The following is a 19,803-nucleotide window of genomic DNA, read 5'->3' on the forward strand; positions in this document are numbered from 1 at the left end:
AAAGTTGTTATATGGATTGTTTGTGACCAACGTTGTAAAACTTAAGACTTCTGTGTGTGTGAGTTTATCTGTGTGTGTGTGTGTGTGTGTGTGTCTGTGTCTCTCTCTGTGTGTGTGTGTGTGTGTGTGTGTGTGTCTGTGTCTCTCTCTGTGTGTGTGTGTGTGTGTGTGTGTGTGTCTGTGTCTCTCTCTGTGTGTGTGTGTGTGTGTGTCTGTGTCTCTCTCTGTGTGTGTGTGTGTGTGTGTGTCTCTCTGTGTGTGTGTGTGTGTGTGTGTGTCTGTGTGTGTGTCTGTCTTTGTGTGTGTGTGTGTGTGTGTCTCTTTTTGGTAAAGTTGTTATATGGATTGTTTGTGACCAACGTTGTAAAACTTAAGACTTCTGTGTGTGTGTGTCTGTCTTTGTGTGTGTGCGTGTGTCTCTTTTTGGTAAAGTAGTTATATGGATTGTTTGTGACCAACGTTGTAAAACTTAAGACTTCAGGGTTGTGTCTAAACTCTCGGCGTGCGCCCTCAAACCAAAATGCAGATTTTCCACGTAAAATGTTAAAGTGATGCCAAAAAAACAATATTTCTATTCCTCCAAAAGTTCTCTTTGATATATCTTATAAACAAGACCCACAGTACTCATGCTATATCTTTCTAGAAAAACCCCTGGATTCGATTCACACTGTTTTCAAAAAATAAATAACTCAGGTTTTCGGGGAATATATATAGAGCGTGTGAAACATGTAAACATTTTAATTAAACCATCAACTATCAGGATAATGAGCATGTAAACAATCCTCAAATGTGCAAACCACGTCCAGATATAACAATAACTCAAACGATAATAAAATAAAAGGCGATGTTTGCATGTAGGACGACCCGGTGATTTGTGCAAAATCCCCTCTTGCAGCGTATTTAGTGGCACAGACACAATAATACTGATAATCCACAGAGACGTCACCCAGCTTCACTGCATATACACGGACATTCATATTCACAAAGCACCACCAGAGAGATGTCTTCCTCACAGAGGACAGGTTGGGCGCCTTCATTTTCCATCGAGTACGACCTCGGAAAACACAAAGAAAACTGCGTAAAACTGAAGATTTTTTAAAACGTGGGTCCGTGTGCAAAGTTCCCGGAAAGAAGCAGATGGATCCAGTCGAGGTGATGTGAATCCAATCATGATAAAAACACATGTGCGTTCTTCAGGGCGTCAGCAGCAGCAGCTCAATGACATCCAGACTAGATTTTTTAGGAGGAAAAACAACAATTCTAAATAAATGGCTGGTTCACTGACTCACATGTTTTCAGTTCACACCTGGCATCAGACATTAAAGTAATGGTTTGTGATGTAACGTAGTGATGTGTCCGTGCATAGGATAGCCGTTAAAAGTGTATTTGCATGGTGCTTAGGTGTGTGATATGTTTTAGTAGCTAGCACTGTTTGGAATGATGAACAAGAATTTTAAAAAGCCATCTAATTGTTGCTACCTTTCTCTGCAGTTGGAAATGCCACCAAGTAGGGCTGTGCGATTATGGCAAAAATCATAATCACGATTATTTTGGTCAATAATTGATATCACGATTATTAAAAACGATTATCCATTTACTTTGAAAACATCTATTTATTGAAAAAAAAATTGGAACAGTATATTTTTAACAGTTGATTACCCTGAACTTTAAGTATAATTCAACTGAAAAACCACTAAAAAAAAATATGAAAAAAAATAATTACATTTTTTTTTTTTTTATAAAAATAATAATCGTTTTATTTTGATTACGTTGTTTTCGTAATCGTTGCAAGCCAAAATCGTAATCGAGATTAAAATACGATTAATTGCACAGCCCTACCACCAAGGGTCAGTCCCCAACAGAACATCCAATCAAAGACTGATCAAACAAATACATTAGATGTGAAATGCATCAACGCAGTGAAAGGTAAGAGGATGTTACATCAGCTAGGGCTGTGCAATTAATCGTATTTTAATCGCAATTACGATTTTGGCCTGCCACAATTACGAAAACATAATCGAAAAAAACGATTATTTTGCTTTGCTTGGTTGTGACAGTGCAACATATTTGATCCAATTTATTTGTATTTATCATATTTATATATGTTTAGTAGCTTGTTGAAGTGCGCTCCAAAATATTTGTTTGATCTTGTTTATTGGTATTTATTATTTTGATATTATTTATTTAAATGTATAATTTATTTTATTTATTTTTGTATTGGTTTTTTAGTTGAATTATACGCTCAGGGAAATCAACAGTTAAAAAGATACTGTTCAAATTATTATTTGTATTTAAAAGTTCAATAAATGGATGTTTTCAAAGTCAATGAATAATCGTATTTAATAATCGTGATATCAATTATTGACCAAAATAATCGTGATTATGATTTTTGCCATAATCGCACAGCCCTAACTTAAGGTGTTCATCATATTGTAACATAATCGAATCGTGTAAATGTCAGTCGCTGTTTATCTCCACATTGCTTTTGGAACTACACATAGTCCACAGACTCATCATGCTCATGGCCCCTTTCATTGAACATGTCACATATTGTCTTGCAGGACGTGGTATAATTGCCCATGGTCAGTTTTCCACAGGAGACTTCGTTTTGGAGTACAGAGGGGACCTTATCAATGATAAAGAACTGCAAAGAAGACATTTATCATCCGACATGTGCTACATTTCTTTTTTCATTTAAAGTGGACCTATCATGGTATATTTAAATGATATATTGTAGGGCCATACCTATATAAGGTATATTTAATAATAATAAACAGAAGGGTAACCATGGTTACCATATGCGCGGGAAGTCTTCTTCGCTGCTTTTGTGGCAGACTACAGCGCCACTTACAGGCCGGGCATATGTACTACAGCGTCTCCAGCGCTTTCGAACGGCAATGGCCGTGGCTGTCTCCTCCTGATTGGTGGAGTTGGCCCAATAGCCGTAGCGCCACCGTCCTGACGTCAGGACAGTGTTCAAATCTGGATCAGTTTTTATCAGATCCGTTGCAGCCCCTTTTTTAGAGATTTGGGTATGGAGGAAAATAGAGAGGGTTGTGTTTTCTGACACTTGGTGAGTTCCCTGGAACACCGGGGACACATATTCATGTATAAAAGACGTACAAAAGTGCATTTTGCATGATAGGTCCCCTTTAAGTGGCGAGGGAAGACATGGAGGTAAGATTTGTAGTTTCACAATTACTAAAGCCCATGCTAAACTGCACTGAATGGCAGCGTTTCTGCCAGGGGGGCGTCTTGCCTGAACTCGAGCCGAGGGCGTCCAAAAAAATAAATAATTAGAGAGAAGATCGAGTTGTTATCGCTTGAAATGACGAAAAGGAAAAGGGACAAGGCCATCCCTCTGTTGGAGGGGCAAAGGAGTCTGGTGGGATTCTTTTCGCCGCCAGCAAAGCGTGTTCCTGTGACGGAAAGTGTACTGCCGGCGAGCCTTGACGGGGGGTGCTAGTGGAGCACGCGCGTGAACTGCGAGCGCCGGAGCCTCGCAGCGGCGAAACTGAGGCTCCGTGGTAAACTGTGGTAAAATGAAGGGCTGTTTAGGAGCCGAGAGAGCCGGTATTCCCATCACTAATACGTAAAGAGATAGTATCTATAAGGGACGGCTCAATTCAAAATTCAAGTCACGTGACACGACGTGACGTTACACACACACCCCCCGCTGTCGGGGTGGACGCCCTCTCAGCCCTGGTCTGGCGGAAACACTGCTGAATGGTATATAAGGCTTTAATCAGTTGGATATATGACAGTTATATCCAGCACTAACATCAGAGGAGAACATATATCTCAACTCATAGCATTTTTAAAGGAAGTGAAATGAAGGACTGTTCGTTTTTGTTCCCTTTCCTCTTATTTGTATGCTTAAAGTGGACCTATCATGTTATATTTGAATAATATAGTGTAGGACCATACCTATATAAGGCATATTTATACTTTTTTTTTTTCAAAATACCAAACAGATCATGCATTTTAGCCATGCCTCATTTCGCTCAATTTGAAAAATGTTAGCTCTGTTTTAGCAAGGGCAGATTCAGTGAGAACAGCACCACCTACAGGCCTGGCATATGTACTACAGCGTCTCCAGCGCTTTCGAACGGCAATGGCCGTGGCTGTCTCCTCCTGATTGGTGGAGTTGGCCCAATAGCCGTAGCGCCACCGTCCTGACGTCAGGACAGTGTTCAAATCTGGATCAGTTTTTATCAGATCCGTTGCAGCCCCTTTTTTAGAGATTTGGGTATGGAGGAAAATAGAGAGGGTTGTGTTTTCTGACACTTGGTGAGTTCCCTGGAACACCGGGGACACATATTCATGTAGAAAAGACGTACACAAGTGCATTTTGCATGATAGGTCCCCTTTAAGTATTGATGCCTCAAGGGAAGATGGGTCATTTGGACGGGACGACCACCTTGGGCCCAACTGTCAAATGAAAAGAGTCGATGTGGATGGGAAGCCACATGTATGCTTGTTCGCCCTAGAGGACGTACAACAACAAGGAGAGGAAATGACATACAACTACGGTGGTGATGACTTCCCATGGAGAATGCAAGTAAGTGACACAACTAGTGTTGCAGAATGTCTCAGAAAAACATTAATGTTAAGCCAGCTCTTTTTCAAATTAAAATAAAAAGTACTCTGAGAACTCTATTTAGCCTCCGTGTTGTTTCTGGTTGAAAGTGGGCCGCGAACATGTTTTAGATTCTTAAGTGTTGAAAAAGGTTGGGAACCGCTGGCATAAAGCATCAAATAGTGTAATGTTTTAGGTACATTTTGATGTCAGTACGTTTGGACATTTACTTATTAACGATACAAATGCAAAGCTCTTCTGGTTTAGCAACAGGCCGTTTTATCAACTTCCCTGAATCCTGCAATAACTCATTATTTGTACCGTGGCTTTTGCACAGCTGAGCAACAAACCGGCTGTTAAGAAAACCCTTTTGGAGATATCACACACAGCTAAACAAGATGCATGTTAGTGCCAGGTGTGAACTGAAACGCTGACTAATGAGAGATTCCCACCCTGCACTGGTTTGACATCAATAATCTCCTGAGATCTTCCCCTGATATTTAACAACACCACGACGGAACTGAAGCAGGACAATATCAACTATACAGCGAAAAACCATCACACCGTTATACCGAGAAGCTAAGTATGTTACACTGAAGTCTATCGGGTCACATTTACACGTTTGAAGAGCAAACACATCAGAACCACAAGTGGGGACGGGAATATCCAGAATCCACAGGGGGGTGGGGGGGAGTAGAGCTTCCTGTGGTGTCTTTAGGGAAATATATCCAATAGAGTGGTGCAGGGATGTCGTATTTCTGTGTTGGACCCTGAAGGCAACGTCTCCCCGGTCCAATGGGAGGTTAGTCGTCTCATTTAGACACTTGTTAGCAGTGTTTAAAATTCACCAGTGGGGTATTTACCGGCGTATTTAAACGTTAAAATCTCTTCAGCTCGTGTTAACCACAGACCTTATTAACACATATTAAACCCCATTGACTTCAGGACTAGATAACTGCTAGAATGCGGACTCATTGCAGGGTTTTAGGACTCATTCCTGCACCACGTGAGGATATTAAGAGAGTCTGAAGCATGATGGGAAACGGCGTCAGGTCCACGCCACGTTAAAAAACAACACATATTAAACCCATATTGACTTCGGTACGAGGGAACTGCTAGAATGCTGACTCATTGCAGGGTTTGTAGGACTCATTCCTGCACCACTCTATACCCTGGGAGGCTAAAAAGATCAAAGAGAGTCCGGAGCAGCAGGCAAAGCATGATGGGAAACGGGCGTCAGGTCCACGCCACTTTGCGGGAAATGGCCTGTTTGAAGCACTCGGGGTCCACGTTCCCTCCGGGCCTCAGAGCCCTCTCCAGGCTCACCAGCAGGTTCTGGTGGCGCTCCCGGATGTTGACGGGGTACCGGGCCCTCAGCAGCTCGTAGGCGGCGATCAGCCTCATGTTCTGCTTCACCATCAGGTACTGGATGATGCACGTGGGTGCCAGCGAGAACCCGTCTCTGCAGTGCACCAGGACGCGCTTCCTCTTCTCCGTGGAGGCGCCGATACACTCGTTTATATCCTCGAAACACCGCTGCTCCGGCACGTCTCCGATATCCACTTTGAGTCGAGACCACGTGTGTCTGGCACCACGAGAACAGGTGCACGGGATCACGTTCAAAATGGGACCCGGATCCCCCGAAACGCTGCTCATATCGATGATGCTGTCGATGTTATTGCGGCAAAGCGAACGGCCGTTATACGCCGCGTTCAGATTTCCAACGTAGATGAAATCCGTCACTCTGGAGATCACGGGTTCGGAGTATTGGAAGTGTTGTTGTTGTTGTTGTTGTTCCACTGGTTTGGGTTTGGTTTCGGGTGTTTCGGGGCCCCGGGCTCCCGCGGGTCCAGTGGCGGCTCGACGGCTGTAGTTACGAAGCTTTTTTTTGGATCCGGAGCGAGACGGAGGGTTGGATTCGGACTCGGAGCTGCTGTTCCACGGCGGAGAGAAGAGAGAGAAGCGGCTCGAAGACGAGGATGATTTGTGTTTGTTGAGGATTTCCACGGGGGAGGACAGGCCGGAGCTGGAAGAGCAGAAGAGGGACGCTCGCTCCAGAGACCCGGTGCTGCTGGCTGCTCCTGCACTGTGGGCCTGCTCCATCTGAAACACACACACACACACACACACATCTGTAGGACTGACGTACATTTCTTTACATTTACAGAGGCAGAGCGCTGCAGTGTGTTTCCTCTGGTATGTTGGTCAATGTGTCACTAATGCTCAGTTATGGCGCATTTCCACCGCAGGCCTCGCTCGACTTAGTACGGTTTTGTTAGGCCTTGTTAGGCCCGACTCACTTCATGCTGCGCTTCCATTACAGTTTAGGAACTGGGGTAGTATCTATAGTAACGCAGTGTAGGCGGAGCCGTGACGTCATCTTCAATGAGAACCCCAGAAAAACAACACAGCCGTTAGCTGTTAGCACTCAGAGCTCCTCATATCTGTTCAGAAACTAGACAAAAGTTAAACAAGTACACACCACAGACTGCCTGTGTCATGGAGAATACAGTCGCTGCTTTATTTATGTCTGTATAGGCCGTTGTTGTGAGTGTGGACGGTCGGAGCATATACTGCGTTAGCTTAGCCAATCTCCATTCAGAAAACACGCATTTTAAAAGGTTTTTCGCCTGCCGTCTGTCTGCAGACTTGACAAAGCATTAATTCATGGTTTTTACTAACCGGTATCAGTATGTTGTTACTTCGGCATCATTTTGAAACGTGTATTACAATTAAATCACGGTTCATCTTGTTGTAGTTGTAGCCCCCTTGCCAGCGATTCTCTCTCTAGTTTAGCATACTCAGCCCGACCGACTCAGCCTGGTTGTTTTTAAATAAGGCTTCAAATGTCTGTAAGAATACTTAATTACCTCAGCCTAAACAAATTAAACTATTTTCCACACTTTCAAGACTTTTTATAAACCATCGCCCTGTATGTAGGAGGACTTCAAACCTTTGTGGGAATTTTGGATACTTGTTCTTGTTCTTGTTTTATGTTTTCAAACAGTCCCTCGTTTTGCTCGGTTACTCTCAGGTGTGTGTGTGTGTGTGTTGGTACCTGTGCTTTGAGGTTGTTCTTCCACTCCTGCGTCTCCAGAGCTTTGAAGCGCCCGCTGCTGTCGGAGGAGACGGACATGCAGAGGGGCCGGTGGGCTCGGGGGGGCAGCTGGGGGGTGAGGGCCGCGGGGGGCCGCACATCAAAGTGATCGCTCCTACTCATCATGAGGTCCGGACACGAGCCTGGGGTCAAACATGGAGGACAGTCTGAGGTCAGCGTCACACATCAAGGCTTTATTGTCATTAGCACATTAGCTACAGCTGAAGTCACTCCTCCAACAGTGCAATGTATATATATATATAGGACATAGTTAAAGTACTTTTAGTAAACAGAGCTGGGAGAAGTACACAGATCATGTAGAAGTACCCAGATCTGGTACTTGAGTAAAAGTAGAAGTACTCAGATCTGGTACTTGAGTAAAAGTAGAAGTACTCAGATCTTGTACTTGAGTAAAAGTAGAAGTACTCAGATCTTGTACTTAGTAAAAGTAGAAGTACTCAGATCTTGTACTTGAGTAAAAGTAGAAGTACTCAGATCTTGTACTTGAGTAAAAGTAGAAGTACTCAGATCTTGTACTTGAGTAAAAGTAGACGTACTCAGATCTTGTACTTGAGTAAAAGTAGAAGTACTCAGATCTTGTACTTGAGTAAAAGTAGAAGTACTCAGCATTGCATATTTGCACATTTTATATAATTTATACTAATTATTGAGATAGTATTTATTAACTGATTAAACCGTATTAATTGAAATGTCGTCTGGCAGGTGCTGGTCGGGTCCTCGGCTCCGCCTTGAAAAGATAGGGGAGTGAGCGAGAGCGCAGAAAGTGTTTGCTGGTGTAGAATGACAGCGGTTGAGAGTAATCAGGGTGCAAATAATATGTGAGGGTGTAGAAATCATAGCGTTAAGTGGCATTAATTGTGCTGACTGTGTTTAAGTTGGGTTTGTATGTGTGTGATTCTGTTCAGTTATATGTTTGTGTTAGGAAAGTGTTCCCCCTCCCGTTTTGTCTGTTGCTCCTGATTATGTTCACCTGGTGCCCTGTGTTGTCTCCTCCCCCCTCACCTGTGTCTAATTGCTCCCCCCTCACCTGTGTCTAATTGCTCCACCCTCACCTGTGTCTTGTTGATTAATTAGTGTGTGTATTTAGGCTCTGTGTTTCCTGTTTGTAATGGGGTGTGAGATCCTGGTGGCTGTGCTCACGGGAACAGCAGATTGAGGCTGTGTCCTGTGACCGAATTTAATAAATGCCCATACCGGGTTATATTTGTGGACGTTCTGCCTCTGCCTCCTTGCTTGGTCGGGCCGCTCAACGGTCAGTCTCACAGTCCATTTCAGAATAATATATATGATATGTTTTATAATGATTGATCATGAAAGTGTTCTCAAAGCTGGTAAAGGTGCAGCTAGTTTGAATGACTTTGTATACTGCAGGGTAGCTTGTGAGTTTACTCCAGGTGGAACTAAAGCCTGATTTAACACTTGGTTATATTTCACATCATTCATCCACATCTGTGAAGTAACTAAAGGTATTAAATACATGTAGTGGAGGAAAAGTACACCATGTACCTCTGAACTGTAGAGGAGTAGGGACCTAATATTTTGTGATTTGCATTTGATTTCCTCCAGCCAGATCAGGAAACTCCTGGCGTATCCGGCGGACAACACATGACGGGATGAACACTCTGATGCCTCGTCCTAAAAAGCCCCAGCACCAGCTTACAAAGCTGCGATAGGCAAGATGCCGAAAACGCTTATAAGGGGAGGAATGGATGATATATAGTGTATATGTATATTTACATATGTTCATTTTGTACATTTCTAAAAATAAAGTTTGATGGAAATACTTAGTAGCCTTTCTTCCCTGAATTATTTGCTCCTATAACATATCATTCATATATAGCAAACCATGATTTGATTTTTCATCAAACACAATAGTAGTTTATTATTACAGGTAAAAATAATAGAATAGAATATGGAGGGATGAAACCCTCTTTAATGGTCACACATGCAGAGCACACACAGTGACATGTGTTCTCTGCTTTTAACCCATCCTAGTACCAGGAGTCTAGTACTAGGAGCAGTGGGCAGCTATTGTACAGCGCCCGGGGAGTGAGGGGGGAAGGGGGAGGTCCGGTGCCTTGCTCAAGGGCACCACGGCAGGGCAGGAGGTGAACTGGGACCTCTCCAAGTAGAAGTCCACACTCCATATTTAGGTCTGGTCAGGGACTTGAACCGACGACCCTACGGCTCACAGTCTAAGCCGCTCAGAGCCGAAAAAAGCATGTGTGTTAGACATGGGCGGAGCCTCTCTGGTGGTTGACTAATCAGAACAGAGTGGCCGAGCTGACCAATCGGAGCACACTGGGCTCACAAGGAGGGGGGGGGGGGGGCAGGAGCTCCAACAAGCCGTTTAGGACAGAGAGTGAATACACATACTATACAGAGATGCTGTATGAGAAACCAATGTGAGTTTGGAACATTGAACAATGTAAATCTATTCTAGTATACCTCAACAATGGAATTATGATCAGTAGAAATGGCCATGTCATGGGACCTTTAAAGCTCAATAAATAACCATGAAGACCTCTGACTGGCACTTTTCTAATTTTGTCCGGAAGATTTAAACTTTTACGGACATGTTGACCGGCGGAAAAAAACTGAAACTCTGCCGCACGATTCCCTCGTCCCTTGGAAGAGGCGGAGAGGTGGGTGTTTTTCATCTGCTAGTGGACTACCGGAGACATTTACAGCAGGAGCACACGTTTGCCTGGGGGAGGGAGAAAAAGAGCCAGAGCGTCCACAGCGGAGAATAAACAGAAGGGCAACCATGCTCGGGAAGTCTTCTTCGCTACTTTTGTGGCAGAAGTACAGCGCCACTTACAGGCCCGGCATATGTACTACAGCGTCTCCAGTGCTTTCGAGCGGGCTTGTGTGAACGGACACGTTTCTGGTGCCTATTGCGTGTGGACGGAATACTTTTTTGATATCGATTTCGGTCCGTTTGCGTTATCGTCCTCGTGTGGCTCCAGCCTGAGTAGAACAACCATTTGATTTTCTACAGAAATATTCACTAACTGGGTGGTGTACATTGTACACATTGTTCATTTTTCAGAATCTGATCATATATGGTTCACCTTGAGACGCATACAAATACATAAAATACTGAGTATACAGATTGCACTACCTGCCGTCATAACTTGAAGTGATCAGAAAACTATTTACTCAGAAATAAACTTTTGCCACTTCTTTATATGTCAGGGGAACAAGAAAAGTATTTATTGTCTCAGAATGTTGTGTTCAAAAAGTGTGTCATACTTGCACACATAACTAGTGGAAGGAATGCACTCCTTTTTCATTAGTAAAATACTGTATATATATATATATATATATATATATATATATATATATATATATATATACACACACACACATGTATTTTTTTTAATAATTTTCAATTGAGGGAAAAATGATGGGTCTCTAGTGTGTTTTAAAGGAGTAACTGAAGGATTAATGCTTGAATTATAGTATATTGGTACAACATGTATTGACAGTTATCAACAGTTAAAGGTGGGGTAGGTAAGTTTGAGAAACCGGCTCGAGATACACTTTTTGTTATATTCCATGGAATGCTCTTAACATCCCGATAGCAATGAATATCTGAAGTGCTTTGACAACAAATCCATAATAAATATCATCTGTGGAAGCTGTAGTTCTGTAAAAAGCACGACCAATCATCTGAGCCGGCCCGGCTAAAATAACTGGATGGCCTACCTGCCTGTCAGCCTTCCATCTGTGCACAAACTTATCTCGTGCCCTCATTGGTCATGTGCGCGTTCGTGTGTGTTGGAGGAGGGGCTCTGTAAGGAAGTGGCAGATTTTCTCCGGTTGTGTATTTTCAAATTCTAGCAATCTCGAGCTGGTTTCTCAAACTTACCTACCCTACCTTTAACAACAGTATCAACAATATCTGATCATAAAACATTAGGCTGCAGTGGTTTCACAAACCAGGGAAATTACAATGTTACATCTCAGCTGTCTGTTGTGTGATGTTAATTGTATTTTGTCCACCTTTCTGCACACTGCTTGTATAGTTTACCAAGTCATTATTCCATAATCTAGACTTTATTTTGTGATATTTTGTTAAAGTTTCTCATGATTTTGAGCTATTGAGTTAACATTACGAGAAAGTTGTTTTTAAGTCATTAAAAAAAAAACGAAATAAGTTTCTCCTTGTTGAAAGACACCTCCTTTGAGACAGATTATCATTAATTGAGTAAACAAAATCCATTATTTAAAGATGTGTTTTCATTATAATGACTTACATGTAGTGTCCTTACATCACGAGGCTCAGTTTGCATTAAAAACACATTATATTTACTTATATTTCTCCATGGAGGATTGGACCTACCAGCACATTCTGAGCGGGCGATGGAGTGAATCTGCAGAGTGTTCTGAGTTTTCAACAGGCTGTGGAGGGTTCTCACTATACCTGCAGAAAGAGACGGAAGCCTTTTAGTAAACAGAGGAGGAAGAAGTACTCCGATCATGTAGAAGTACTCCGATCATGTAGAAGTACGCCGATCTTGTACTAAAAGTAAAAGTACCAGAGTGTAGGAATACTCTGGTACAGTAAAAGTCCTGCATTCAAAATGTTCCTCAAGTAAAAGTAGAAAAGTATTATCATCAAAATATAGTGAAAGTAGCGACAGTAAAAGTAGTCGTTGTGCAGATTGGTCCATTTCAGAATAATATATATGATATGTTTTATAATGATTGATCATGAAAGTGTTCTCAAAGCTGGTAAAGGTGCAGCTAGTTTGAATGACTTTGTATACTGCAGGGTAGCTTGTGGATTTACTCCAGGTGGAACTAAAGTCTGATTTAACACTTGGTTATATTTCACATCATTCATCCACATCTGTAAAGTAACTAAAGGTATTACATACATGTAGTGGAGTAGAAGTAGCATAAAATGGAAATACTCAAGTAAAGTAAATCAACATTTTATTTAGGTAAAGTACTTGAGTAAATGTACTTAGTTACTTTACACCACTGTAGGTCACCTTGTAGCAGAATAAAGCCTGAAATCATTATTCACCATGTACAGTTTGATGAAGACATACTGATTATAAGAGCATCTCACCGATCCTTCCATTCTGCTTGCAGAGCACCTTTTTATCCAGCAGTAGTTGGTGTGCACTCGGGTCTTTGTTCCTCCACTCCTCCTCGGCTTCCATCATCCTGCTGACACAGAGCCACAAACACCCGGCCCGTCATCTTCAGCAAGCCGAGAAACACTTCAGCTCCATCGGACGGACATCGCTTCCCCGACACCATGGATGTTATAAAGAGATCTGGAGCTCCATTCATTCCTATGAGAGCTGCTCAGTGGCGCATGAAGCTCAAAAAGGCCTGAGCAGAAGGACCCGTGTGTGGGCCCATGGAGCATGCGCAGTTGAGTTTCCCCTTAAGCCCAGCCTCCTATTTCCCTTGCTCTCTGTCAGTCAAATGAATGGAGAGCGAAAATAACTCTGGATTCAGCTTTCAGCGTATTCTACAACTTGTAGACCATCATGATTTAAACACGGGCTATAAAATAGTTCCTGGTGGGTAGTTTGTTTAGCTCAAGAAAAATTATCCGCTGATTTACAGACGTCTCTTTCCCCAATGGAAGTCAATGAGGAAAAGTATTTTTTGGGCCCAATGGCGTCACGGACGTTGTAGTACCGCCGGTTGGCCACTACGAGAATTAGCTTTGCCTGACTGTTAGCATAAGCTATCCGCTAACGGGCGAGCTAACTTAGCCCAGAGTGTGAGTCATGTTGTTGAGCTGATGGAGGCGCTAACTAGCGGTTATTTCTGCACCGAGAGGGGGAGTAGGATCGAAGAGAAATAAAGCATCTAAGCCGGGGAACAGGGCTAACATGACGACTCGGTAAAAGTCGCAAACTAACCGCCGCTTGTTAACATAACGAGTAGCCGTTGGTTAGCATAACGAAGAGCCGTTGGTTAGCATTACTAACCGCCGTTGGTTACTATAGCTACCCACTAACCGCTGCTCCCTTGCGGCTTGTTGCGCAGCTACCACCGCATATTGAGTCCCATCGAGCCGCTACACACCACCGGCTGACGTCGGTGATAAACACCCACACATTTGATCCATTTAATGCGGGGCTAGAAGACTAGTTGACCGGCTAACAGGTAGCTGCATGAGCCGAGCATGCAGCATCTCCAGCTGCGAGAGGATGGAGGGTGTTTGTTTCCCTGAACGCAGCCTGACAGGTAGTGTTCAGGGAGAGGTGGGGAGAAATACTCAGATCTTGTAGTAAAAATAGAGTACGCAGGTCTTGTACTTAAGTAAAAGTATAAGTATTCAGATATTGTACTTGAGTAAAAGTAGAAGTACTCAGATATTGTACTTGAGTCAAAGTAGAAGTACTCAGATATTGTAGTTGAGTAAAAGTAGAAGTAGCCTACTCAGATCTTATACTTGAGTAAAAGTAGAAGTACCAGAGTGTAGGAATACTCTGTTACAGTAAAAGTCCTGCATTCAAAATGTTCCTCAAGTCAAAGTATAAAAGTATTATCATCAAAATCTAGTTAAAGTAGCGACAGTAAAAGTAGTGATTGTGCAGATTGGTCCATTTCAGAATAATATATATGATATGTTTTATAATGATTGATCATGAAAGTGTTCTCAAAGCTGGTAAAAGTGCAGCTAGTTTAAACTATTTGTGAATGAAATCCAGGTTTATTTAATGAGTGTGACGTAATGTACACTGCTTCTATTCTGTATATTTGTAAATGTATTGTGTGTATTCAATATATATGTTCAGTCCTTCATTATTGATATATTCACTGTTTTGCGTATTTTGTTTATCTTCTGCTGATATACATATCTTTATTGTTTGTCGAAAAATGTCCCAAATTGCTATATTTGCTACGTAACTAAAGGTATTAAATAAATGTAGTGGAGAAAAGGTACAATATTTATTTACATATTAAATATGAATTCACTACTGAAGCTATTGCAATATGCATGTTTGTACATTTGTATCCTGTGCACCTTTTTTTAACCTTCTATTTCTATGATTATTTTTCATTGACTTTATATTTCAGTTGATTTGATCTTTTATCTTATTGTCAAAAAGCTAAATTAACAAACCCCAGTAGTTGGATATCGTTGTATAAATCCTACTTCCCTGCGTGTATAATTAAAATATATTTTCTTATATAACAACCTTTTTTTAATGTTAAAAATATGTGTTTTGCAAAACGTTGTACACACTGCAGGTGAATGGGGTAAAACATATACCTAACAGTTATCACCGTGAAACATCCCCACTTCATTACTGACTTTAACACAAGTATTTTTTATATTACAAGTTTTCTGAAGTGTTATGTTTCAATATGCTAATGTAGCTTTATGTAATGCTAACTTTCTGAGAATTTAGGAAGAATCTACACACACAAAGAGACAGTCCAAACTATTATATGCTCTGTGTATATTCTCTATTTCTGCCTGCTGTTTTCCACCATTACACATTTAATGGTTAAATAAAGACATGGTTTAAAGAAACACGACTTCTCATAAAGAGACCCACATTAATGATGATGATCGTCAGTGTGTGTAACTCACCGTGTGTGTGTGTTTGTGTTGTCCGGCTGTTTCTCGGTGTGTCAGCTGCAGCTCTGAGAGCAGATCTGGAGGCTGGCTCTTTTCTCTTCTTCTTCTTCTTGTGTTTAATTGGATGGCCGCGGCCTCTCTTCAGGTATCCTGGTAACCCGCCGTCCTGCTGATGTCACAGCTCTCCATAATGAAGTGTGAGTGTATCTAGCTGCCTTTGTCAATAACCTGTAGGCAGGCGGGGAAATTCACAGGAGATAAGGCCCGACAATGAAGGCCACGTCTGTCTACACACTCCTCTGGCTCCTCTCACACACTTAATATCACACATCATCACCTCAAACTATCTTTAATTTACTAGAGTTTATGTCTATGTATTTAGATTAAGTCTCATTTATTCAGATTCCTTTGAAAAAAAGGATATCATGCTGGTGTTTTTTTTGTTCAGATAATACTGCATACAGTGGTGCAGTGATGATGTATGTGTATAAGCAGACCCTGAAGGCAGCATCTCCCTGTTGTTGGGCTATAAAGGAACTACAGTACGGTCACATGACTTCACATCAACACCGCTAAGCTAAAGGAGGCTAATGTTGGGCTGTAAAGGAACTACAGCACGGTCACATGACTTCACGTCACCACCGCTAAGCTAAAGGAGGCTAATGTTGGGCTAAAAAGGAACTACAGCACGGTCACATGACTTCACGTCACCACCGCTAAGCTAAAGGCGGCTAACGTTGGGCTATAAAGGAACTACAGCACGGTCACATGACTTCACGTCACCACCGCTAAGCTAAAGGCGGCTAATGTTGGGCTATAAAGGAACTACAGCACGGTCACATGACTTCACGTCACCACCGCTAAGCTAAAGGTGGCTAACGTTGGGCTATAAAGGAACTACAGCACGGTCACATGACTTCACGTCACCACCGCTAAGCTAAAGGTGGCTAACGTTGGGCTATAAAGGAACTACAGCACGGTCACATGACTTCACGTCACCACCGCTAAGCTAAAGGTGGCTAACGTTGGGCTATAAAGGAACTACAGCACGTCACCACCGCTAAGCTAAAGGAGGCTAATGTTGGGCTATAAAGGAACTACAGCACGGTCACATGACTTCACGTCACCACCGCTAAGCTAAAGGTGGCTAATGTTGGGCTATAAAGGAACTACAGCACAGTCACATGACTTCACGTCACCACCGCTAAGCTAAAGGAGGCTAATGTTGGGCTATAAAGGAACTACAGCACGGTCACATGACTTCACGTCACCACCGCTAAGCTAAAGGTGGCTAATGTTTGGCTATAAAGGAACTACAGCACGGTCACATGACTTCACGTCACCACCGCTAAGCTAAAGGAGGCTAATGTTGGGCTATAAAGGAACTACAGCACGGTCACATGACTTCACGTCACCACCGCTAAGCTAAAGGTGGCTAATGTTGGGCGTGATGACGTTTAGTCGTCTCATTTAGACACTTGTTAGCAACCTCTGTTTTTAAATTCACCAGTGGGGTATTTACTGACGTATTTTATGTCTTGGAATAAAAATCTCTAACAACTAAAAGGCTAACAACCAAAAATACATTCAGAAAACCATTGATTTCGAGACCAGGGGACAGGAAGTGATGAAGTAATGATGATGAGTAATTCCTGCAAGACTCATTTGGATGATGAGGGTGCAAAGCCTATTGTATACACTTTTATGTTGAAACATCTACATAAAAGTGTAGGGAAGTTTCTCTTACCTAATTTTATATCTTTTGGTCTATTCTGTCAAACATTCTAATTTCAGAGAGTTAAAAGTAGCATCCACTTTAACATTGTTTGACCTGTAATAATACACCAACATGTTTTTGGTTTTCTGGGTTTCTCCTGTTGCCTCGGTTATTTAAATAACACTCTCTGCTATATAACATATACATACAATATCATTATTATTCATTATTAATAATGTTCAATCAACGTTTGTTGCACTACTAAATACTGTTCATATTTACATTAATTATGTGACCGTCTATGTTTCCTGTAGTTATTTAATTGCTCTTTTTACTGCACTGTTAGTGTACAGTTTTATTCTTGTGCTGCTGTGTTTATTGTATTTTTGTAACTCTGGCACAACATTTTCCTTCGGGATAAATAAAGTCTTATCTTATCTTATTGCAGGTCAAATGCGATCGTATTTCAGCATCAGGTGCAGACGGTAAAAATCAAAGCTCTCAGTTTCCTCCTGAGGTCGGGGAAGATTTAATGAGTCGCACCTCCTCTGGAGGCCTGAAGCAGCAGGGAGACATCCTGCCGACTCAGCTTGATTGGTCTCCAGTCTTAATTTAAATCCCTCGTCTGTGGAGGCACAATACGTCTCGTAACATAATTAAATTACATCTGAACTCACACTCACTGGATAAGAGACATCCTTTTTTTCCTGAAGATGGAAAGGATTAGGTTTTCTCTGAGTGGCTCCTCAAATACATTTGGGGAAATATGGGAACCTTTTTACAAATGTGTTAAGAGTAGGGGTTAAATTGGGCCCCGGCACATAGGACGATGCTCTGACGTCATCACCCTCGCACATTTGTATTAAAAAAACTATATGTTAAAACTTTTCTCGTTCTTAATATAGACTATATTTAGGGTCGATATGTGTTGACTTTACTTTAAAGTCCCCCCCGCCCGGACTCCGCTGCTCCTCGGTGCAGAGAGTCTGCAGCGGTGCCGCGAAACCCCCGACCCGTCCTGTAACACGGAGCCCGTTTCCTAAACCATTCTAAATGTATGTGTGTGTGTGCATAAAGCTGAGTTATGATCGGTCATAATAACATTTGGTGATGATTCAATCGTTTACAGTGAAATGTACAGCATACTTTTGGCCATAATCTCGCAGCCCTACAAATGAACTGAGATTTCCACACAAATATTCTTTAGCAAGTGTGCAGAGACATTTTGATTTAAAATAGCAATTTGAAGGTTGGATATGTGTATACATTTTTGTGTGTACATTAATAATTTAAGATATAAATTAATTCCAATTTATTTGTAGTACTTTCTATTTGTATTGTGTCATTTGGTGGCATCAACGTGTGCATAATGGAGCAGTTCCTTTAGGGCCTCATATACAGTATAGCCCTCAAGGTCTAATAATGAGATCCTCGATAATTGTGATTTCATGAAATATATTTAATACAAATTACAGCACATTTTGCAAAGTCTCTATTGTTTAATTAACATACAGAAAGTGCTCAGGATGATTGAAATGCAATCTAGAACTTAAATATAAGTGTTAATATAAAATATAAAATACAGAGTAATCATATAGAAGTTTTTAGAAAGAGCAGTTGAGGAATAAGAGAGTAAGAACTAAATAAAATGACAAATTAGAAGAAAAAAATCCTGTAAGCCTTTATGATAACTTATAAGTTATCATAAAGGCTTACAGGATATTATTTGTCATATTAAGTCATTATTTTAATATGACAAAAAATATCTTAGTATCTCAAAATAAAAATGATTATTTTGCAAATATTTCAAAGTGCATCATTTATTTTGACAAACGTAGTATTTTTACACTTATGAAGTCCTTATTTTGTCATGTACTGTTGTTCTGTCATTCATCTGATATATTAAAGGTGGGGTAGGTAATTTTGGAGAAACCAGCTCGATCGAGTGCGCTAGAATTTGAAAATACACAACCGGAAAAAATCTGCCCCTTCCTTCAGACTTCCTTACCGAGCCCCTCCTCCAACACACACGAACGCGCACATGACCAATGAGGGCACGAGATAAGTTTGTGCACAGATGGAAGGCTGACAGGCAGGTAGGCCATCCAGTTATTTTAGCCGGGCCGGCTCAGATGATTGGTCGTGCTTTTTACAGTACTACGGCTTCCACAGATGACATTTTCTTATGGATTTTTTGTCAAAGCACTTCAGATATTCATTGCTATCGGGATGTTAAGAGCATTCCATGGAATATAACAAAAAGTGTATCTCGAGCCGGTTTCTCAAACTTACCTACCCCACCTTTAAGTAACTGTTTTGGCATTAAGGTCATCAATTTTGAAATCAAAGTCATTTATTCGACGTACTTAACCATTACTTTGAGAAACTTAGTGGTTATTATCATTATTTTGACATATTAAGTCATATTTCTGATTTCTTATGACACATAAGTCTGTATTTTGACACTATAATGCTGCGTTCACACCGGACGCGATGCGATTTTTGGGGGCGGCGAGATTACATGAAAAGTCAATGCAGAGATGCGGACAGACGCGAATTCGCTCCGACGGCGAGCATGAAGCGGTTGATGCGAATGCCGCAGCGCGATTGAGGCGATTGAAGGGGGCCGCGATAACCGCTCGAGTTTTTTTCAACTCGAGTGTCAAATGTGCGTGACGCGATCTCACGGTAGCCAATCAGCGGTGAGGATCTCAGCCACTGACGTTGAACCAGAAAAGCAAAACATCAGCCGTTAGCTGTTAGCACTCACAGCTCCTCATATCTGTTCAGAAACTAGACAAAAGTTAAACAAGTACAAACCA

The 19,803-nt window shown here is 41.7% G+C and overlaps 1 protein-coding gene across 1 annotated transcript; it reads right to left on the minus strand.

Moving 5' to 3' along the window:
* Window positions 1-4,251: 4,251 nt before the first annotated feature.
* On the minus strand, window positions 4,252-13,872 carry LOC117479771. The gene is made up of 4 exons (XM_034126855.1): window positions 12,781-13,872; window positions 12,046-12,126; window positions 7,638-7,819; window positions 4,252-6,682 (listed from the first exon to the last, which is right to left on the minus strand). Exons 1-4 carry the CDS (start codon window positions 12,875-12,877, stop codon window positions 5,816-5,818), a joined length of 1,227 nt encoding a protein of 408 aa, XP_033982746.1. The 5' UTR covers window positions 12,878-13,872; the 3' UTR covers window positions 4,252-5,815.
* Between the last annotated feature and the right edge of the window lie 5,931 nt (window positions 13,873-19,803).

Source organism: Trematomus bernacchii, unplaced genomic scaffold, assembly GCF_902827165.1.
Source record: "Trematomus bernacchii unplaced genomic scaffold, fTreBer1.1, whole genome shotgun sequence".
Classification (NCBI taxonomy): Eukaryota; Metazoa; Chordata; class Actinopteri; order Perciformes; family Nototheniidae; genus Trematomus; species Trematomus bernacchii.